General features: G+C 40.0%; 1 protein-coding gene across 2 annotated transcripts in view; it reads left to right on the top strand.

Annotated features, from left to right (window-relative positions):
- slc66a2 (solute carrier family 66 member 2) overlaps positions 1–21,139 on the top strand; it is a 38,302-nt gene that overhangs the window by 1,586 nt on the left and 15,577 nt on the right. The window contains exons 2-4 of one of the 2 annotated variants that reach the window (XM_014340178.2): positions 869–1,002; positions 4,014–4,064; positions 16,235–16,451. In XM_014340178.2, coding sequence (XP_014195664.1) covers positions 869–1,002; positions 4,014–4,064; positions 16,235–16,451 — 402 coding nt within the window. The remainder of the gene's footprint in view (positions 1–868; positions 1,003–4,013; positions 4,065–16,234; positions 16,452–21,139) is intronic. The other variant, XM_014340179.2, reaches the window with a different exon arrangement.

The following is a 21,139-nucleotide window of genomic DNA, read 5'->3' as shown; positions in this document are numbered from 1 at the left end:
GTATTCTGTCAGGTTGAGGTCAGCCAAGTTCTTCCAGACCTTTTCCACACCGCTTATCCTTGGTATGCTGAAGCAGTAAGAGTTCCTTTTGCTGGAGCTAAGGGCCCAAGCCCAACTCCTGGAAAACAACCCCACACTATAATCCCTCCTCCACTGAACTTTACATTTGGTACACTGCAGTCAGACAAGTATCGGTCTGCTGGCAACCACCAAACCCAGACTCGTCCACCAGGTTGTCAGAAAGACAAATGTGATTTGTCACTCCAGAGACCTTACTGCTCTAGGATCCAGTGGTGTCCTTTACACCACTGGATCCAAGGCTTTGCATTGTGCTTGTTGATGTAAGGCTTGGATGCAGCTGCTGGGCCATGGAAACCCATTCTGTGGAGCTCTCCATGAAATGTTCTTGAGCTGATCCAAAGACCACATGAGTTTTGGAGGTCTGTAACGACTCCACACACTATGCCCCTCAGCATCTGCTGGCCCCGCTCTGTGATTTTACATTGCCTGCCACTTCATGGCTGAGTTGCTGTCATTCACTTCCTTTTTGTTATAAAACCACTAAAAGCTCAGGAAAATTTTACAGCTGGACATGTTACACAGGCGGTATCCTATCAGTGTACTACACTGGAGTTCACTGAGCTCCTGAGAGCGACCCGTTCCTTCGGCATATCTAGCCTCTTGATTTTATACACCTGTGGCCTTAGATGTGATTAGAATTCAATGATTTGAATGAATATGGTGTAATATGCACTTAGGAATGAGTGTAATAGGTCCCCTTGAAGGTCTGGTGACCAGCAAATGGGTGAGAGAACCGTAGGGTAAATATGAAATCTTAAAATCCACATATTGTTTTCTTCTTCTTTAGATTTGGACGCTACTTTGAGACGCTGCTGCTGTGGCAGAGCATCATCATGATCTGCACAATGCTCATCATGCTGAACCTGTGCACCAACGTCCGCATGGCCACTGAACTCAGCACGAAGAGGCGCTCCTTCTTAGGTCAGAACACCCAGGCGGTGCCACTTTACCGTGCAGATAAGGCTCAGATTAGTGTGTGTGAGTGTGTGAGAGGCTGGTGATTGTTGCCTGTGATCTCCTGTGCAGGTTTTTCTTTCTAAAACTATATAAAATAAGCTTTCTGAAGCTGGTTTTATATTGCTCTTAGTTCAAATAAGTGATATAGGATGATGGGGTAAAATATATTACTAACCATGAAACTTTCCAGGCTGATTACTGACATTAAGGTGATTACATTTTGTAATTTTTGTCATAAAGTTATTCATAACCCACACAGGGAAACGCTTGATTCTGTTTTGTGACATTTATCCCTTTGTAAACAAACACAAACAGCTGCCCTTTGTTGTCTGATACGCCGTGCTGGGCATGCTACAAGTTCCTGCTTACTTTGAGGAAATTTGACTAAACCTGGCTGCTAATATGAAGAGGCTCAATGTCAGATAATGGGAGAGTATCAGTTAAACTAGCGTGGGCAGGATTAAATATAATCCAGTGTAAAAGGAAAACATGGAGACACTGTTTTATAATCAGAGCCTCACACATTTCTTTTTAAGTCGATAACAATAGTTGGCGACTCTAAAATCTGATACTTCAGCGAATATACATAGACAGGTTTGCTTAAAATTCGTATTGTGTACTTCTATCTTTATGAGTCACTGCTAAAACAGCACAACAGTACAGTTTAAATGCACAGGATCAGCTGGTTGTGGCATTTGAAATGTTGTTGCTAACAGGACAGTTGCCCTCTGGTGGACAAACTGTGCAACATCAACACAATGTTTCTCCTGTCAACTTTTTTTTGGTTCATTTCTCAGTTGTTATAAATGCTGATAATTAGCAAAAGCTAATACCGGCCAATACCATCAGCCTGTCAATATAACTGGAGCATATGTCAGGAAGTGCAGTGCAATAAAACAAGTTTTATCCATCAGCCTTTAGGATAGATTGTTAATTTTACTAAATGTAATGACATTTTTGGGCTTTGTTACTTTAACTGAAGCTTCAGACTCATGTCTGATTGCAAAACACGAGAAAAGCAATAAGTTGTCCTGTGATTCTGCTATCTGACATCTAAAATGATCACACAGAGGAAGTTTGAAACAACAGGAAGTCTCTTGTCTCTCTCTTCTCTTCCACAGCTGGTTTCCGTCAGTCACTGCTCATTCACTCAGTGAACAGCACACAGAGAGAGACAGAGGGACCGTTTAGTGCCAGGTTTTTTTGTATTTTGGCCAAATGTGCAGTTAGTGCATTTAGCCTCAGTAGGGCAGTGTAGCTTCATGTTTAAGTGTCTACACCAAGCAGCAACTGTCAGAGAAATTCCAAACTTCCGGTGAAGTAAACCTAAGATGTGAAAAACAAAGTTAAAAAAAAAAAATTTAACTGCTGAGTTAGATTAGATTGTTAGGCTTAGCTTAAATACTGAAGTCAGGGCTAAAGGCTTTATTTTTCAGTTTTTGTACAAATGTGTGTATTTAATCCACAATCATTCACTGCTTCCTGTAACCCGGAGGACTGTATAGTGAGTTTATCTGCAAAATTGAAGGAACAAATACATTGGAGACTACAGGGTTCATTTTCTCAGCATTGTGAACTTTATAATTGTAGTCACGCAATTAAAATGTTACCAGTCAACGTTAACTTGATCAATAAATACACATCATGCCAAGCATATTCATTAAAATGAAAAGACACAAATACTCTGGTAGATTATATCGCGTTGCTCTCTTTCATCTTTGGTCTGCAATGCTTGGGTCGTGGCCATCGACTGTACTCTAAACTCTTTTTTGTTTTGTTTTTTAGAAGTTTTGAGACAGTACGGTCAGACGACACCCTAGGAGCAAGCATTAGGTGACAGTGGGATTTTCCATCCCACTGTCACCCAATGCTTGCTCCTTTCCTTTTGACAGGATGAACCCTCTGGCAGAATCAGGGTCAGTGCGGGGCGGCCATTTGCTGCGACCAGCTGGGGGGTGAGGGAGCGGCTGTTTTCCATTGTGGAAGTGATTAATGCGAATGATTAAATGCAGAGTGGTGTATAAACACAGAGAGTGAAAGGGAGTGAAGAAGAAACACCAGGAAGCTCCCAGCAGCCTAGGCCGACTGCATCACAACTAAGTGATGGTTCAGGGTCACCTGATCCAGCCTCAACTATATATTGAAAAAAGGAAAGTTTGAATTTTTAGCTTAATCTTAAAAGCAAAGAGCGTGTCTGTCTCCTGAATCCAAACTCGGAGCTGGTTCAGAGGTGAAAGCAATGTTTAAAATAATTTTCCCAACATCACATGTTCCTATAAATGTGTGTGTATGTGTGCGTTTGTTTGTGTTTTGTTTTGTGTGGGGAAGCTAAAGAAATATTTGTCATTGAAAATATAACTGAAAAACTTGAAAGCGTTACAGCTCTGCATCACACCATCTTGAAATATTAAGCCCGTGTCAGGTACATGTGACACTACAGATAAACATCGTCCTCACCATTCCAAGGTCTGGCTAATAGGTTCGTGTGTGAAATATGCTTTTATGGAGCTTTTATGTATCCTTTGGTAGTAACGGCTACGTTTAAAGAATAACATGACGAAGGCTATTTTATATCTTCCTATGGAACAAAAAACTGTGCAGCAGAAGCTGTGAAGATGAGCAAGCTTAGTGCAATAAATGCTAAAACAAATAAAGTAAAAGGAATGTAAGACGATTGGGGAAAAATAGAACTTTGGACTTTGCAGATGTCACCAGATTTGTGGATTAAAACACCTTGAATTAAGTTACATTACTGAACTCAAAATTTTATTGAGTGTTTATTAGCTATAAAGGTTATGCATCTGAGGAAGCTAAGCAGGTGGGAACACTCCTAACCTCACAGATCACTGGTGTAACAAATCACAGAATCAGTGAGTTCTGTAATTTGACAAAGATCAACTCCAGCTTTGCTGAAGAAAACCAAGCTCTATTTTTTTCTTTTTTGTCTATATATTTTTTGTTTTTTTTGTCTGTAGCCACAGACATTAAGGACGAGGAGGTCAGAATCCCTAAGAGGCTCTTTCTGGGTATGTACTTACTGTGTCTGTCATGAAACATCAGTCGTAGTTCATCTGCCTCTCCCATCTCCACTCCTGTGTGTCTTGTGCATGGTGATAACCCTGCCTGGCTCTCATTCACAGCCCACCCGTCTCACTAACTGACACCGACTAACAGTTTCCACTGAGTTGACGTGAAGCATGAGCCCCTTTCTCTCGCATGTTTTTGAATGATCGAGCACATTAACCGTTTGTCTATTATAGAAACTGTTGTGATGCTCTACAGCATGTTTCACTGCACGCCCTTAGTGCACAACAACGTAGGAAGAAAAAGAAGCTAATCCTGTTAGACCTGCATACTGCCACTAGTTTACAGTAGTTACTGTACTCATGTCATTGAGTTACAGTATGAAGTAACTCAATGAAATATACTCATGTTACTGTGATATTTATGTATTTTGAAAAGCAATAATTGATCTTGACGAAGTGCAAAAGACAAAAAGGAAAATCACTGCATCATGAAACACAGTCACAAAATGTTGTTGTGTTTGTTTTGTTGTTGTGATTTTGTTTTCTTTTTCTGAAATGTCGTGTTTTCTGATTTGTCTTTGTTTCGCACTTCAGGGCCAGCATACAAGCAAAATTAACTTTTGTGTATGAATAATATTAAGCTGCGGCATGTTGATTTTTATTCTGGACTAATACTGTAATGTAAAGCACATTGTTGAAAGGCTGCAAAATCAAACACTAATGACTTTTAATTAATGCTTAATTAATGATTTTGAATTAATGCTGTCTTCCTACTGGCTGACTTCAATACTTTCAGTACAGTGTAAACCCAAACAGAACTCAACACATTTAAAGAGGACTCAGGACTTATGTTGCTGAACTTACAAGTCAAGCTGCATTTAAAGTAAACTCAAATATTCTCATTTGAATTGACGAATCCCAGCATATTACTTGGGATTAAATTAAAATGGTGAGACTCGTATCCGCTATCTAATACATTTAAAGTATATTTTGTACTTCTTTATTTTTCTGTTGACCAAAGAATTACTCCATACTTGTTTTTCTGACATGGTGTGGATCGTCAACTCGGCAACCCACTGCACTCTTTGTGTCACAGTTTTGCTAATCTAATATAAAGGTAAATGACACGCAGTCCAAACTGAACCCATATATTTTATTTTTTTAAAAAAAGTAAAATATATGCTTTCATAGTTTAGGTTATTTACATATTTGTCTAACAAGTGAAAAATGTCTGGTTGAATCCAAGGAGGAGATACAAACCCCCATTTACCAGTTTACCACTGTGTAGCATCTCCTTTTAACAACAGTCCAAAAAAGCATGGGAACTGATGAGACCAGTTGGTGGACTTCAGGAAGATTAATTTTGTTACGTTCCTGTGTAATTTAGGATTCCAGCTAATCCACAGTATTTGCTCTGCTTATTGCTATTTGTTTCAAGATCACCAGATGTTTTCATTTAATGAGAGAAATTGCCCTTCTTTTGTAATAGTCTAAACAACTGTGGCATATAGAGTCCTGCCTAAAAAACTTTAGCCACCCTTCATTTCTTTATATTTTGATAGGAAGATGGAAATTATGATATATCAAAATGTGCAAACGCATATGGAAATTTATTTTTCATAGATTCAATAAAAGAAATGGGAGCAAGTTATTTTCTCTGGAAACAGCATGTTGGTATCAAAGTGCCTAAAGATACAATTTGTTCTCTTTAGGGTACCTGTAGACACAACACCGGTTCACATTTTAGTTAGGTGCCTTTTCTGTGTTTGAATGATTGATAGGTCAATGTTAAGTGGCCTAGCAAACAAAAGCAGTCCTCTGGAAATGATCAGAAAGTGAGTGGAATAAGCAGCCAATGTTCAAAGAAAAACTTCAGAAAGCCTGGAGAACTATTGCTCAAGTCCGCTTTTCTATAAAGACAAGAAATTCTGGCTTCTTCGAATTAAAATACTAATAAATGAGAAGTACTCAAGATTTGTACACAGTCATATACATATGTTTAAATGTGTATATACTTGCAATTGGTATACACAGTTCAATTGGGACACAGCATGAAGAGAGGGCTGTTGTTTTTGCGATGGACACTAGATGGCAGAAGGAAACCATAGATGTGCGAATTGAAAAGGCAGCATGCACTTTTAGTTCAGCGTGTCTGAATACAGAACAAACTTTCCTGTTTAGTTTGTAGTGCACAGTAGACAACATGGACAGAATTGCTGTTTTCCTGTCATGAAAAAGTCAGAGCGCAGAATTGTTTTTCATTAGCGTCATTGCTTCTTTGATTCAGTGTGTTCTGACCTGTGTGTGTTGCTGCTGCGTGACTTTGACCACATGTGGAAGCTGCCATCGCTGGGCTCTGAATGGTCATCGATCAGTGAGCTCTGCCAAGTGTCATTAGACCCTTGCTGACAGAAAGCCATGTTCTTTGATCGCAGCTTTGCTGCCTTGCTGCTGTTCATTGATTCGCTATTGAAAATATCAAGAGCAAGCATGCTGTAGTCTGCCGTCGATAAAAAGTGAGAAAACACACAGGGAGAAAAGACTGTAAGACTGTTAGATCAAAACTGCGGCACAGAACAAACACATTAGAGAGAGCAGATATTCGGTTCACACCATGTCGCTCTGTAGTGACTCACTGTGGTGCTGTTTAGTCCTCAGGACAGTTTCTCAACCTGTGCATTTGTCTGACTGTCCAGTTTGCTCCCTTTGCGTTCTCGGAGCCTCAATAATACCTCATTTGTTCTCATAAGAGCACAGCAGCATTATCACACCAGGCACCTTCATGAAACAGCAGGACATTTGTACCTAGACAGACAAAATGTAGGTGACTTTTAATAGAACTTCCCAGGACTGCCCAAAGGAAGCTGCAATAGATGTGATAAGCTGCAACCTTTCTATATACAGGTGCCTCAGACTCACTCACATATGTGTGCGTCGGTGCTGGACTGTAAGTCTTTTGTTGTGGCATGTGTAGTTTTGAGAGAGAAAGTTAAGTCCTGGTGTAATAGCAGCTCAGTGTGATTTATGTGCAAGACTGCCTGCTGCAATCCTTTAAGAAGATTAAAAGATCAGATCATTTGGCTGTGTCTGAAGCAGAAATGCCGGCAATCACTCAGGTGGAGGTAAAAGGATTTGGGGGGGAAAAGCAGGAAGAAAGTGCAAAAGTTTGTTTTTGAGTCAAACTTTTTAGAGGATCTATAAGAGGAGGCAACAAGGAAACCAAAATTTGAAACTCTACTCCACCATGACAGGAACTGTGTTGGTTCCCTAAAGGGTGCAGCTCTCTCCATCACATCCACACTTTCATTTGTTTTGAGCTCCATTCAGTCATCTAAGACATTTAATTTTTATATTAGGCCTTTTATTACTTCTGTGAATGCAAATATCTGACATTTTTGCATTTGTTCCAGTCAGCACATCTACACAGAGCTCCAGGGTTGGAGCAGGGGAAATTAGTTTAGTATGGAAACCCGAAAGCTTTAACAACAGTTTTAACAGATGGGTCAGTGTACTTGTACTTACTTTAACTTCTGATTTTTACTCGGCTATCAGCTACAAAGTTACATATGCAGGGTGTTATTATGAAGAAGCTGAGTATCTATCTTCAACCCATCTTTACTTTGATGGTGTTGTCCTTTCTTTTGGAATCTCATCATCATGATTAACTTGATGATGAAGAACATTCTGCTTCCTGACACATCTTCTTAAGGCGCATCCACACATGAAGCAACTAGCAGTCACATGGCAACCAGAGACCACTGAAAGTCAGTAACACCAAGACTTGACTTCAAATGACTGCTAACAGAATAACCATTGATGACATGAACTGGGTCGAGCTTTGAGACAAGCCACTGAAGCACCAACCAGTGAGAGCTAAGAAGATAAATGACATATCAGTGAATGCTAAACACATTAGAAGAGTACCAAGGCAACAGAAGCCTACAATGTCCACTAGCGACTGGCCATTAATGGCAAAGCGATGAGCAGATCACTTCCCTGACATCCTACTGTGAACTACACTGGAAAATGGAAACCTGGCAGTGTAAAGGGAATGCTGGGTATCAGTGTCGGTGACTTAGAACGTCTACATCAGGGGTGTCCAACTCCAGGCCTCAAGTGATTAGTTCATTATGAGGCCTCTGGAGAACTACAAGACATGAGGAGGTCATTTAGCCATTTAAATCAGCTGTGTTGGATCAAGGACACATCTAAAACCTGCAGGACACCGGCCCTCGAGGCCTGGAGTTGGACATCCCTGGTCTACATAAACAGAAATTCATTCAGAGTCCAGTCACAACCACACATTCCTACACAAATAGTGACAAGGTTGCTGCAAAATGACTGTCACCTGTACAGTGTTGCAGACTGAATAGAGTTGGAGAAAATGGACTGGTAATATTAACTAGGCAATTTTAGACTCCATGGCAAAACACAATATATATCTTAGTATTTCTATGAAGTCGGCGAAACACAAGCCGTTCTGGGTTCTTTATGTTCCTTCTCAGTCATGTGGCTACACCCAGATGGTATACAATCCCAAATTCTTTTTTAAATTCAAGATTTTCTTTGATGTAAAAAATAAATAAATAAATAAATAAATAATTAGTAAAAGTCCAAATGTAAAAAGGAGTCTCTTTTTGTAGCATTTATCCCACAAAAAGAAAAGCGTCCCTGTGCTGATGTTGTGAAGAATTTAATAACTACAGTTATGTTATGTGATTATGTCACAATGATTCAGTGGTCCCATATCACAGAGATGTTGGCCTAATGATGTTATGGAGGTACATGGCAATACAAAAGATTTCCATTTCTTTCTATTGTCTGGGAATGGCTCATTGCTCATTTTGGTCCCATGGGGGTCTGCACCTGTATAGCTTCATTGGGTTTGGCAGCTTAGAATATATCACCTTATCCTGTAGGTGAAGTTATCCATTCCCTACAGGCAGGAAGGAGCTGAACTTTTAGACTGAATGTGGAGGAAGTTGCTGTGACTTGGCAGTGAAAGCCTATTAGTCACCGTGAAAAAGCTACCTGTCCAAATTTCAGAAAATGAAGCCCACTGCGATCCAGGTTCAATTTCCCAGGTTGTTATAACCGTCTTTTATAATAATGTTCTCGCTTGTCCCACGGGTGCTTTTGAGTGACAGCCATTATTTCAACTACCCCCTTAGACTTTTCTGGGGCCTAACTGAAGCTGGCAGGAAACAGCCGGTAAACAAGCGATTGGAATCGCCAGCTCTGACCCGTGCCTTCCTACACATGTACCGCAACCCTGCGGGACTACAAACTGAGACATTCGGCCACCGCAGGGAGTCTATTGTGTGCAGCTTCAGTCTGTTCCCACACAATGCCACAACGGCTGCCACACAGCATGGGGATTAAAGAGGAAGGCAAGAATTCCCCCGGGCACGCAAGTGGCACAGCAAGAGAGGGTGTATGGTAGGGAATGGCCAAGGTACACTACAGTAATAAACATCCATTTGTGGTCGCTGTGAAGTGGGCCAACAGACTACCTTTAAAAAATGTTTGCTACTTTTCAGTGCTGAAGGCACATAAGTCTCCAGAAATTGCACATGCATGATTGAAAGCTGATTACGAGGCAGCACTGACGTGAAGGAGCGCATTCACTGAAATAGGAAGCTGAAATTGCACAACAGTTAAGATGCATGTCCCGGTCACAGTGTTTGCCTTTTATTTGCGAAGGTTAACAGTCTTCATTTGAAAGGTGTTGCAGAATCGGTGATCATGCAGTCAGGTTGCAAGATGGAAAAAATGAACCTTTCATTTCATGCTAAGGCATGAAATGAAAGCCTCTCCAGCCCCCGGTTCATTACATCAGCGAAAACTGGGAGAGAAGTCAAAAAAAAGAAATCCTGTCGATACATTAGTGCTCACACATTTACATCGAGAAAGAGAACAAATGATGTTATGGTTCAAAAAGGTTAGGGTGCAGTATGAAATTACCTTTATTAATTAGCAGTTATTAATTATTAATTAGTTAGTTATTAGTTAATTGATTAGTTATTAATTATCAGTGCAGCGTTCAGGTTTCTTTTTGTTTTTTTAACTCGATTGTATAGGTAACAGTGAGGCTACACACTGCACTACTACTAAGCAGCAGAAGAGCTGATATAGGAGAGGCATTCCACTGCCTATTAATTACATCTATGCATCCATTTTCTTAACTTGGTGTATCATGCAGTCTTTCACAGGACTAACAGAGAGCATCCACACTCATGTTCACATCTGTGGCTAATTTTGAATTACTAATGGTTATGTGATGCAATGCAAAATACTTTATTTATACTGTATTTGGAAAATTGTTTCTTACAGCAGCTGAATTTATTGACGTTTTTATTTTTATTATTATTATTATTTTCTCATTTGCACCTACGGTCAATTTAGAATCACCAATATGTCTAACCCCATGTATGACTTTGGACTGTGGGAGGCGAGAGTACCTGGAGAGAATTCACTCTGACACAGGAAGAGCATGCAAACTAAGCACTTTTTATTTTTCAATTTCCTGAATAAGATATATCCTGATATATCTGGAATCAAACAAAACCCCACCCTTGTTCTTTAGATTTTCTTGCAGGGAAGCCAGTTTTCCTCATAAAAGGTCAGGATTCTCCAAATACATGCTGATATACATCCTGCTGGTAAAGGATGTATATCGGGACTAGGGTTGCCAACTCCCTGAAAAATAAATAAGGGACACCTCGTGGCCAGGGCCGGGCGACCCAGTTGTCTTCACCCTTCCCAGTGTGGTAGCTCTTTTTTTGTGTGTGAAATTATTTTTTAACCATTTGACTTGAATTTGATTTAAGCAGATGCATATTCTTTGTGATATGAACACATGTGAAACAAATGATCATTTAGCCATTTATTTTTAGCTCAAAATGACAACATTAACACAATAAAACAGGTCTCTTTCTTAAACAGAAGCCTGTCATGCTTAACTTTTGAGAATATAAGTAAATCTTTCTTTAAAAGAACTCTGTCCTGCTTAACTTAAAATAATAGAAAACAATAGAAAGAAAAATATTCTTGTAACAGTGCACATTTAGTGCATTTAGTACAATTGGCTTCAGTTGAGGTATTATTTCAGCTTTTCTAATGCTAATCAGCTGCTCCTGTTTGTAAACCCGCTTGTTCCCATGATTACGCATCATAACTCATCATCATTATTCATCTATGTATTACTTTTATGTATTAGTCATCTATTTGTTGTAATCATCTATCCTTGCAGTTGTTTATTACACAAAATAAGTTATATTATCACACTTCTGGCCACATAGCGCTGATATTCACTGCACATGCCCATATTAACTTTTTCCAGCCAGGTGTTTTCCTTTTCCCATTCTTCCCTTTCTCTGAGGGGAACAAACATTGCTGCTCTAACGCTGGGCTCACACTGTGCGGTTTTAGGCCCATTTTGAGCCGATTTTTGAGTGATCGGACCGATTTTGGCCTTCATCGTGCGTCGTGTAGTATACGTGGGGTAACGAGAAGTGATTAACACCTCACGACCAGCTCCCGATCATCAATCGCTCGTGAGGGTGTCACCACAGGCGCTCACACTGCTCACGCGCAAACACGTAAACGTCGGTGAAAAAGACGGAGCAGCACGGCTGTGCAGCGTGTGATCTGGACACAAGCGATGGAGGCACAACCTGTAGAACCATCCGAGCCCTTTCGATGTGGCCTCACAAAATTATCACGACCACAACAACCGTGAAAATAGTTGGATCGACACTGCTGCTCAATCACAGCTGCCTGATCAATGTTTTTCATTAGCAATTTAGCAAAGTTGATGGTGGTGGTGTGTGTCTGTGTGAGTGAAAGACAGAGAGAGCGAGCGACAGATTTTCTGTTATAACCTTCATTTTATGGAGGCACAGTGTGAGCACTCAGGTCGCATCAGAGCATCGGGCGGTATAGTGTGAGACCTGCATCGTGACCTACCAACTTCTAACCCTGTGAGTCAATCGTGCAGTTTGAGCAGGAGCTGAATAACGTGACTGAAAAAAATCGCACAGTGTCTGCCCAGCTTTAGGTGTACTGTCGTCCGAGACTTGCACCGCAGTGTCGGCGTTTGTTTCCCTGTTGGCCATGCTTCTTGTTGTGGTCATCTGTTGTCTTCCGGTATTTTCTCCGCAAGCGACCTTTCCTCGACCAATGAGATGAGCGGTAATCTGAATTGTCATACTCGAATTGTCATAAGTGTGCTGTCAGCTCATTGGTCACAAAGCAGGAGAGGGGCTGGGAATTATGTTTTCAAACAAAGCGTTAATTCCATTAAACATTTATAGACTACTTTTGATTCTCACTGTATTACGGGACAAAGTGCGTCCCTTATTAGCTCAATACGGGACGTGTACTTTTGTTTCTAAATACGGGACGATTCCGTATTTTAAGGGACGGTTGGCAACCCTAATCGGGACATATACTCTTGATTGTTCCATTTCCAAACCATAAATGCAACTTATCACAACAGGAATGTATCTGAGTTGAACATGGACATTATACTTGGTTACAGACAACATTGAAAAGTAAATATTCCTGTCATAATTCTTTGAGGTCTGCTTAAAGTCTGTTTGAAGTGCATATGCAGAGTTGGTGCATTTTGGTATAGTGTTTTATTCATATATATATATATATATATCTCATTCAGTTAAAAGCATGATGGAAATTGCCTAAATGAAGAATTTTACGACAAGGAGCAGGTGCATCTAGTACATCTAGTACAGGTTAAACTGCTGCAAAAACCCACAGAGCTCAGCAGCCAGTGCAACAAATTCTGGATCTTTGGCTTTTCGTTAGCAGTTAGCATTAGCAGCACATGCTGCGTCTGATGTGAAAGGACCTTTATGCTGCGCACTGTGACTCACAGCAATGGTCCCGGGTCAGCCCTGACTTTGTGTTAAGCTAATCCTAAAGTAATAATGGTTTTTCTAACCACTGACATACCACAACTTTATCCTTTCAACAGCTGCTGAAAGTTAGGTGACCTAGCTTCTATCGGATATTTATATAGAGATCCTCCAGCTTCAAACTGTATTACCCTTCAAGGACCTGAAGCTCCATAAAGCACCCCTCCGACAGCCAAACCCATCTGTTCCCTGATTGGTCAATGTCATGTCAATCACAAATTTAACTATCCAATCAGATGAAAGGAAGAAAAATGGGGTCAAAATTCGTACTTGTAACTTGAAACTTGAGTGCAGAGTTTGACACTTATTTTTTGGCAAAGTCCACACACAAATCTTTTTTACGCATACACAAATTCTTTTTACACATACAAATCCTGATTTACAAGTACAAAATATTTATGACCACAATTTGAGCCCATACTGGCACCCATTGTTTTCATTACCGGCAGTCACATGTGGTTCCCACCATATATTCAGTTTTGTACTTGGTGTGATGGCTTTAGCTCTAGGTTGGTGTTGAACGATGTTTGATTGCCCTTCATCACTTCTGACTATATTTGGCTGTTATCACAGAGTGCCAGCCTGGTGCTGGCTGGCCCAGATTCATAGTCCTTTGGCTCAGCTGCAAGCAGGGCTTCACAACCACACCAGATATCTACGCCTGCAGTATAAACACTGCTTTAGAGCACACATAACAGCTGTCTGTGGGTATTCTTAATTAAACTCAGAACAGGAGTAAGTACATGCTCCAGCGTACCACTGAAAGCTCCACTTTCCTTTTGTTCAATACTATATTGTGTTACCATCTTGGACACTGATTTTTTTTTTTCCATGGTAAAATCTTAGTGTGTGCTGGATTGGCAGGCTACGACCTGCTTTAAATGGCTCTTTGAGAATTCAATTACATTTGTTGTATTTGTTTAGCTTTGCTTTCAAAGAGATACAATTGAATTGGCTCAGTTTTAAAGAGCTGGGTTTCTGGCACAGTTTCGTAAATATATGTGGAAATGCCATCGAAATGTCAGAATCGGTTGCCATTAATTCTGTAATGAAACAACCATCCATTCACTCTTAAACTCAAATGTCATAAACATTCCCACTCTTTTACTTCAGATTTTATCAAGTCTGTGTGAAATTTAAAAAAAAAAAAAAAGAAAGGGATTGTCCAATTCAGGCATTTGGCTAAGCAATGGTTGGCATTTGGTATTGTTTTCTGTTTTTCTTCTGCAGTTCATAGGCTTTTCTCAGGAGGCCTATACAGGCCTATGCAGTTGGCCTTCGTGGAGCACTTAGATGTGCCATTTAGATAAGCAAAGCCTCATTTAGACATGATTAAGTAAATCAGCTCGATTACATTTGTTGCTTGTAGAAATTGCATTTGCGATGCAGCAGTGGGAGTTCAGCCATGATTGGACTTTCATGGTTAAAGCTTTCACTCTCCTAATTTTTTACTTGTGTTGTGGTTTCACTGCCTTAATACAATAACGATATATCGCATGTGTTTAGTCATCAAAGACTTTATAGGCAAAGTTGAATTAATGTCACCGTTTCCTTCAGTTAAAGTTGAGTCTTGGGCGATGAAGCCGGGAGACATAACAGTGTGATTAGTATTGGCTTGTTTGCTTATTACAGGAAGACAGTGCTGCTGTGATCAGATTCTTTACCTAATAATTACACACACAAGAATGCACATGAGAGGCACTGGGACTGATAACAGGGTTTAAATCATTCATCAGTGTCTCTATTCCCATTCATCCCATTACTACAACGGAAAAGAAACACAACCTCGGCTGACCGTCACACACTCCTTTCACAGTTTTTCACCACGTTCTCTCTTCCTCCCCCTCATCCACTCATCAAGACCACAAGTAAAATGTTTCTGTTTTACAAGAATCTTAATGAGAACTGATTCCAGTGGGGACCGGCTCAGATATTTGTTTCCTGGTAACATGGTGTGTGTTCTGATTATGAGAAGGGAATTGTGACATATTAAATTTTGTAGTTATTTAATTAAATAAAAAATAACAGCAGTAGTTTGTTTGATTTTATCAACTTGAGGCTTCAATAAATAAATAAATAAAAACAGAGAGGATTAGTAGATGATCCCTTGTCTCCAGTGCTGGAAAACAAGAAATTGGCACCACAAAATTGCCTTTGACTATTAAACGATGACTCGAACATCATTTCCAAATGGTAATAAGCATTTGGGATTTTAATTATGAATGTTAAAATTCTGCCCTACCTATAAGAAAAATACACCTTCTACACAAGAAATATTACAACTTAATGTGCAGATTACTAAAAGGTTTGCAGAGCTCATCCACTGAGGATGAAGCTTTTTTTGAATTAAATTACAAGTTACAAGAACATTTATCCCAAATGCAACGATTTAATGACGTATTCTGGGGTACTGTTTTCAGAATTTTGGCAATAAAAAAATATCCTAACAGAGTAAATCCAACTGAATTCACCTGATTAGGGTCATGTATTTAAATTTCATTTAATTACATCAGATGAAAGTGTCTCCACAGTAAAAGAAGGCCATGTCTTCCTGGTTAGGGGCTAATTTAACTCCATCTGATTAGGTGTAGGTATTGTAACTCACCTGGTTAGGCTTACGGACTTAGCAATTAGGATCAACCCAGTGGTTCCAGTGGTGACCATTGGTGGCATGGTGGTGCGGTGAACAGCATTTCCTGGTTAAATCACCGACTCGGGCCTTTTGCATGGAGTTTGCATTAATCTATATGTTGATGTGAGATAAATAATGAGCTTGAAGTGTACAGAATAAAGCACTGCATCAATGCATAGTTAAATGTGGCCAATAGTCTGAAGGACTTTGAGTATTCAGTAAAGCTGCATCAAAACATGGAGGATTGCTTATCACAGATCACTGTGAAGCCTGACGGTTGGTCAGTAGTGAACATTCCAGGAGCCAGTTATCTGGGAAACCATTGAATGTTTTTATTGGCCTGTCAAATATCAGTCACTGTTATCGTGTGTGCTCATTGGTTGCCAGCATAATTTTTTAAAATCGTAATCACATGAATTTACTGACTTTTTATAGTCTCTGGTTTTAACGGATGCATCTTAAGATTGGAAAAGCAGTATATAAATAAAAGTGCCTTCCATAGTTGGGATTAGACCATTAGGAACCTTTTTTTTTAAAATGAATCTTTTTAGAAGAATGATTTTTAAACTCATTTCTGTGTCTCTCATGTTATGCACCTTTAGATTTTGACTGGAACTACTTCTGGTCATGGAGTCGTTTTGTGGACTATGTGCAGTGCGTGCTGACCTTCACTCTGGTGGCAGCGTACATCACCTACCTCCTCCTGGACTCGGTTTTGTTCGTGGAGACTTTGGGATTCCTGGCAGTCTTCACCGAAGCAATGCTGGGTACACCGCAGCTCTACTGCAACTATCAGAACAAATCCACAGAAGGCATGAGGTACATCTGCCATTTTCATAAAGAATCCACTTTATGTATTCAGTCATGAGGGGATGCAATGGATAAAAACTTGGATCTTGAAAGCAGACTCAAAGCAAGCATTGTGGGAATATTTGGATTAGAAGAAAGGCAGATGAAAGCAGTACTGAACTCTTAGATCTTTTCCCCAATTGTATCAGCAATGACCTTCTAGAGCTCAGTCAAAGTGCTTGTGAAGATTTTATTAAGATTGGTATTCTCATATATACATCCCAGTGACTGAGCCCTACCAAAACACAAAGCAGACAGTTATTAGATGATACATATGTGCTCTGCTGTTTTGGCGTTGAGCTCAGATGACAAGTTGAGGTATCTCCACGTGTTTTTTGGTCAAATTCCTGAGCAAAAAGCTTTGTTTGTGGAGAAACCAAAGAGTATCTAGCAGCATTTGGAGGGCTTGGAAGTCATTTTTTACCCTTACATTGCAATCTGGAGCCGCTGCAATACTTGCAGCTCGTTTTATGAATGCTCACCATTCGAAATACTGTAACAAAAAATTATTACACCAGGCAGTGACTTTGAGCCACTGTAACACCCTTATTCTTTTCTTCTTCTGACGTTCTGTTGTAAATCTGCTGCTGTGTGTGAGATGATTATCCTGTTGCATGAGATGACCTCACATTTGACTCTAGAATACTTTGGTAGACAGAGGAGTAACTCAGGAGCTGCAAAAAAGCCCAAATCATCACACTTCCACCGCCGTGCTTGACAGTGGGTATGAGGTGTTTGCGCTGATGTGCTGCGTTTGGTTTTCGACAAACGTGCTACAGTGCATTATGGTCAGACATCTCCACTTTGATCTCGTCTATAAAAGGAACATTTTTCCAGATGTCTTGTAGTTTGTTCAGTGCAAATTTGGGGCGATTTATGTTTTTTAAAGATGTTACAAATAAGCTGCAACCATTAAAATTGTTCATGATATAATTAGCCTGTTGTTTAATTACTTGTTGCTTAGACATATAAAACAGCCAGCAAGAGTTTGTAAAACAAATGTTCTTCAAAAATAGAAAAAAGGAATCAATCTTAAAATCTACTGAACCCATCAGTTGCTCAGCTGACACTGGTCTATTTATCTATGCAAGCCTGCAATTTTCAACAACACTGTCATCATGAAAGACACATTGATCCGGGCGGCCTTTTAAGCTTGTTATTGGTGGTGCAAATCTAAATGGAAAAAACATCCCAGAAGGTATGCAGTTCTCAGGAAAGCACCCTAATTGGCAGTTCCCGCTAGAGGGTCCCAAGAAATCTTTTGTCCAAAAATGCAGTATGACACACCACGCCCCCAAATTCAATTGACAGATGTGTCCTGCAGGGACCTGGGATTTTAACTGGATAACAAACATTTGACCCAAATGTTCTCACCACTAAAATTTCAAAAGTTCTGACATGGCGTAAAGGTTCAAATCTCTCATCTTAGAATGGAAACAAGGAACCTTACACACTGTATTCCTATTCATTTTAGTTGTTTATCAGACTGTATTAATGTTAGACTACAACCCCCCCAAAATCAGAAGATGGGCGATAATAAGACCCAAACTTAGAAAAGGATAGACTCAGTCTTCAGGCTTCTTAGAGAAGTTTGCCACTATAATCAACTTTAAATGCAGAATGGTTATTGGCCAACATGCTCTTATTTTCATCAACTACTTAGGTCTTCAGTGTAATTTATCTAGAGTCAGCCCAATGAAAATTAAAACAGATTTAGTCCTGTCCTCGATTAATGATACTGTCTTTGCCCTGTTAAATAATGTTTCTTTTGTGAGTGCCGCTTCCATCACAGACAGCTCTGTGGCTGTACAGCAGCACACCATAATGATTCCAGATGATATTGTCGCACATGTGATCATTAACACTGACACATGCTTATTAAGTATCTCTGGCACCTGAAGTAAGAGCACGGCTCACAGCAACCATGTGTTAATTCAGCCTGACAATTGGCTATCTGAAGTTTTGCCTGAGAATCAGTATGGTAATGAAGTATTCTGTTTCCCCACGTCAGTTGCTAATGTGTCATTTAGGCTCATTAATGAAGATCTGCATCAAGCCTCAGGCTGTAATTAGAGACTGTGATATAATATTGATTTTTGAAAGCATATACAGTTTCAGAATTGGCCCTAGGAGCTCTCTGAGCTGTGGCCAAGCCCTGGTAACTGCTTTTTGGAATTGTATACTTTGTTACAGTAATTGCAGGCATGGATTTAAAAAGAACCCACAGAGAATCAATACGATTAAACTAGATTTAGATAGAGATGTTTAAGTTGCTAAAAGTACTTGGAAAGATTAAACTGATGATGTCCATATGAAAAGACCTGTTCATCTGAGATTGTTCACAGAACATGCAATAAAAAGCTTTCTCACAGTGTGTGTCTTGCCTTAGAGCAGAACCCCCTCACACACACACACACACACACACACACACACACACACACACACACACACACACACACACACACACACACCCTCCTCTCTGCTGGTTGACTTTCTGCGGCAGACAGATAACAGAGCTCCAGCAGGGCTGCCTGTCCACTTAACCGGCCATGACAGCTCCCACGCTGGGCCTTTCCATACCCTCTCTGTCCAATGCCTTATTTATTTTTGATTTCCTTATATTTTCTGCCCACCCAACACTCTCTCCACCACCAACATTGTCCTTTAAGCTCTCTACACTGTGTGATTGCTGAAGGACCCCACACTCAGTTTTTCTTATATTGCTAAATCTGGTGCATTTTGTGATTTTTTTTTTTTGTGTGATTAGAAAGTGTTTCTTACTTGTTTGCTAGGTTCCTCTTCCCCTGACAAAGTTAGCTGTTTTCTACACTGCATTTCGACAAACCTGTAGGCAAAGGTTGTAAACATTATTTTGGGTCAGGGCAGGCATAATGGTATCTCTATGGTGCATTGGAGACTGTCTGTGCTCTCAGTTGTACTCTGTAAAATATATTTTAGATGCTCTAAAGGAATATGTTGGTTTTTGTGCTGCTTTTATGACTGAGTTTCTTGTTCTGGCCTGTAGAAAAGAATTTTATTCTTCTGAAGTACTGACAGCACACAGAAATGTTTGTCATTGATGTTGATAGGAAGAACCATATATGCTGCTGTCAAAACAGCAGGAAGAATTTTTGTTGGAAAATACATCATGATGGAATTACAGGCAAATAGCCAACAGCCGTTTTAATCATAGATTTAATCTGGCTCTACGACGTGTTCCACTATCTGTATTTACAAAAAGATTGCAATGGCAAGAAGTGGGAACTCTCTTTTACGCAGTCTTGTCATTGCAGTTGCTGATTTTTGTGACTCACCGTGTTGCTTATGAATTTCTAGGAGTTTCTTTCTCATCTTGATTCATTTAATTAAACTCGGCCCTATATGTTACACACTGTTATGGCCCGTCTAGGGGTGGCCAGACCACAACATAAGGGTGATCCATCCTCGTCAGACCCCGAGCAGCCACATCACACAATTGGTAAAGTTTAATAATGATTTATTTACAATATGTTGATTCATTAGGTTATTTGACACAAAAGAACTAGCTGGCTATAGCTTCGGGGTGGACCTAACGCCAAAACAACAAACAAAAGGAGCCTATCTCAAGGATTTACCAAACTTAACTGACCAAAAGAATCAAACTAAATGAAAGCAACTTGCCTCCCTAACGACGAAAAACAGGAGAAAACTATAATCAAACAAAAAGGCAGTCCACCCCTACATGCTCCTGTACTCCTGGTCTGCTGGTTGGAATGAGGTGAGGATGAATGACTAGCCGTCCATGGCGGTGTCATCATATGAGCCATCTCCAGCTGGTTAGCCAATCCGTATGATCCTTCTTCTGGATCCACCAATCACGGAGAGGTACCTGTACACTGAGATTTGCATATTAAACAGCATTACATCAGGAGTCGTAACACACATAGTCACGTGACAAAGAACATTTATTCTGAGCTCTGTACAGCCCAGCGAAGAAGTAAGCACACTCTTACTACTTCCTTAGGAATTAAGAGGGCAGATGCATGTTAACACAATGCTACAATCTCACCAGGAGTGGTTATCCAAGCAAAATGACTCCAAGATCACATCAGAGGAGAAAAAAAAAACAAAAACAAAAAACAAGTGCTATATCTTAGCATGTTAAATTTTAGGTTTATACCTTGTTAGATATCAGGTATGAGCTGTCAAACAAGTGACCAGTTCAGATGTTGTGGGTAGAAAGAAAGCCTAACTACAGAGGTACTGTAAACACTACTGTAAGCCAGAATAGTGTAGCTAGCTAGACTTCTGAGATAAAGCAAATTTTCATTGTCTTATATTGTAGATTAATGCTTTCCAGTAAAACTAACCAAAGTCTCCCCCCCCCACCCATTGCAGCAGATGGCTGCCTTTTCCTTTGCCCTAGTTTTGCTCCAGGTTTCTTCCTATTAAAAGGGAGTTATTCCTTCCCACTGTCACGATTCCCTATAAAGTGCCTGTACATAGGGAATGACGACTCTTACTTTGAGATTAATAAAATGGAACTGAATTAAACATCAGTTTCATTAGGTTAAAGTTTTTCACTTTAACCATATTACCTTGCCATGACAACAGATTCCTTTTTATTTTCTGCTGTGTACAGTCAGTTCAGTGAGTAATCGTATAGGATCTTTGTCGCT

Source organism: Haplochromis burtoni, unplaced genomic scaffold (genome assembly GCF_018398535.1).
Source record: "Haplochromis burtoni strain Fernald_Lab_line unplaced genomic scaffold, NCSU_Asbu1 Contig_340, whole genome shotgun sequence".
In the NCBI taxonomy this organism is placed as follows: domain Eukaryota; kingdom Metazoa; phylum Chordata; class Actinopteri; order Cichliformes; family Cichlidae; genus Haplochromis; species Haplochromis burtoni.
Note: the sequence above shows the minus strand (reverse complement) of the source record. Positions and strands in the feature narration are given on the sequence as shown.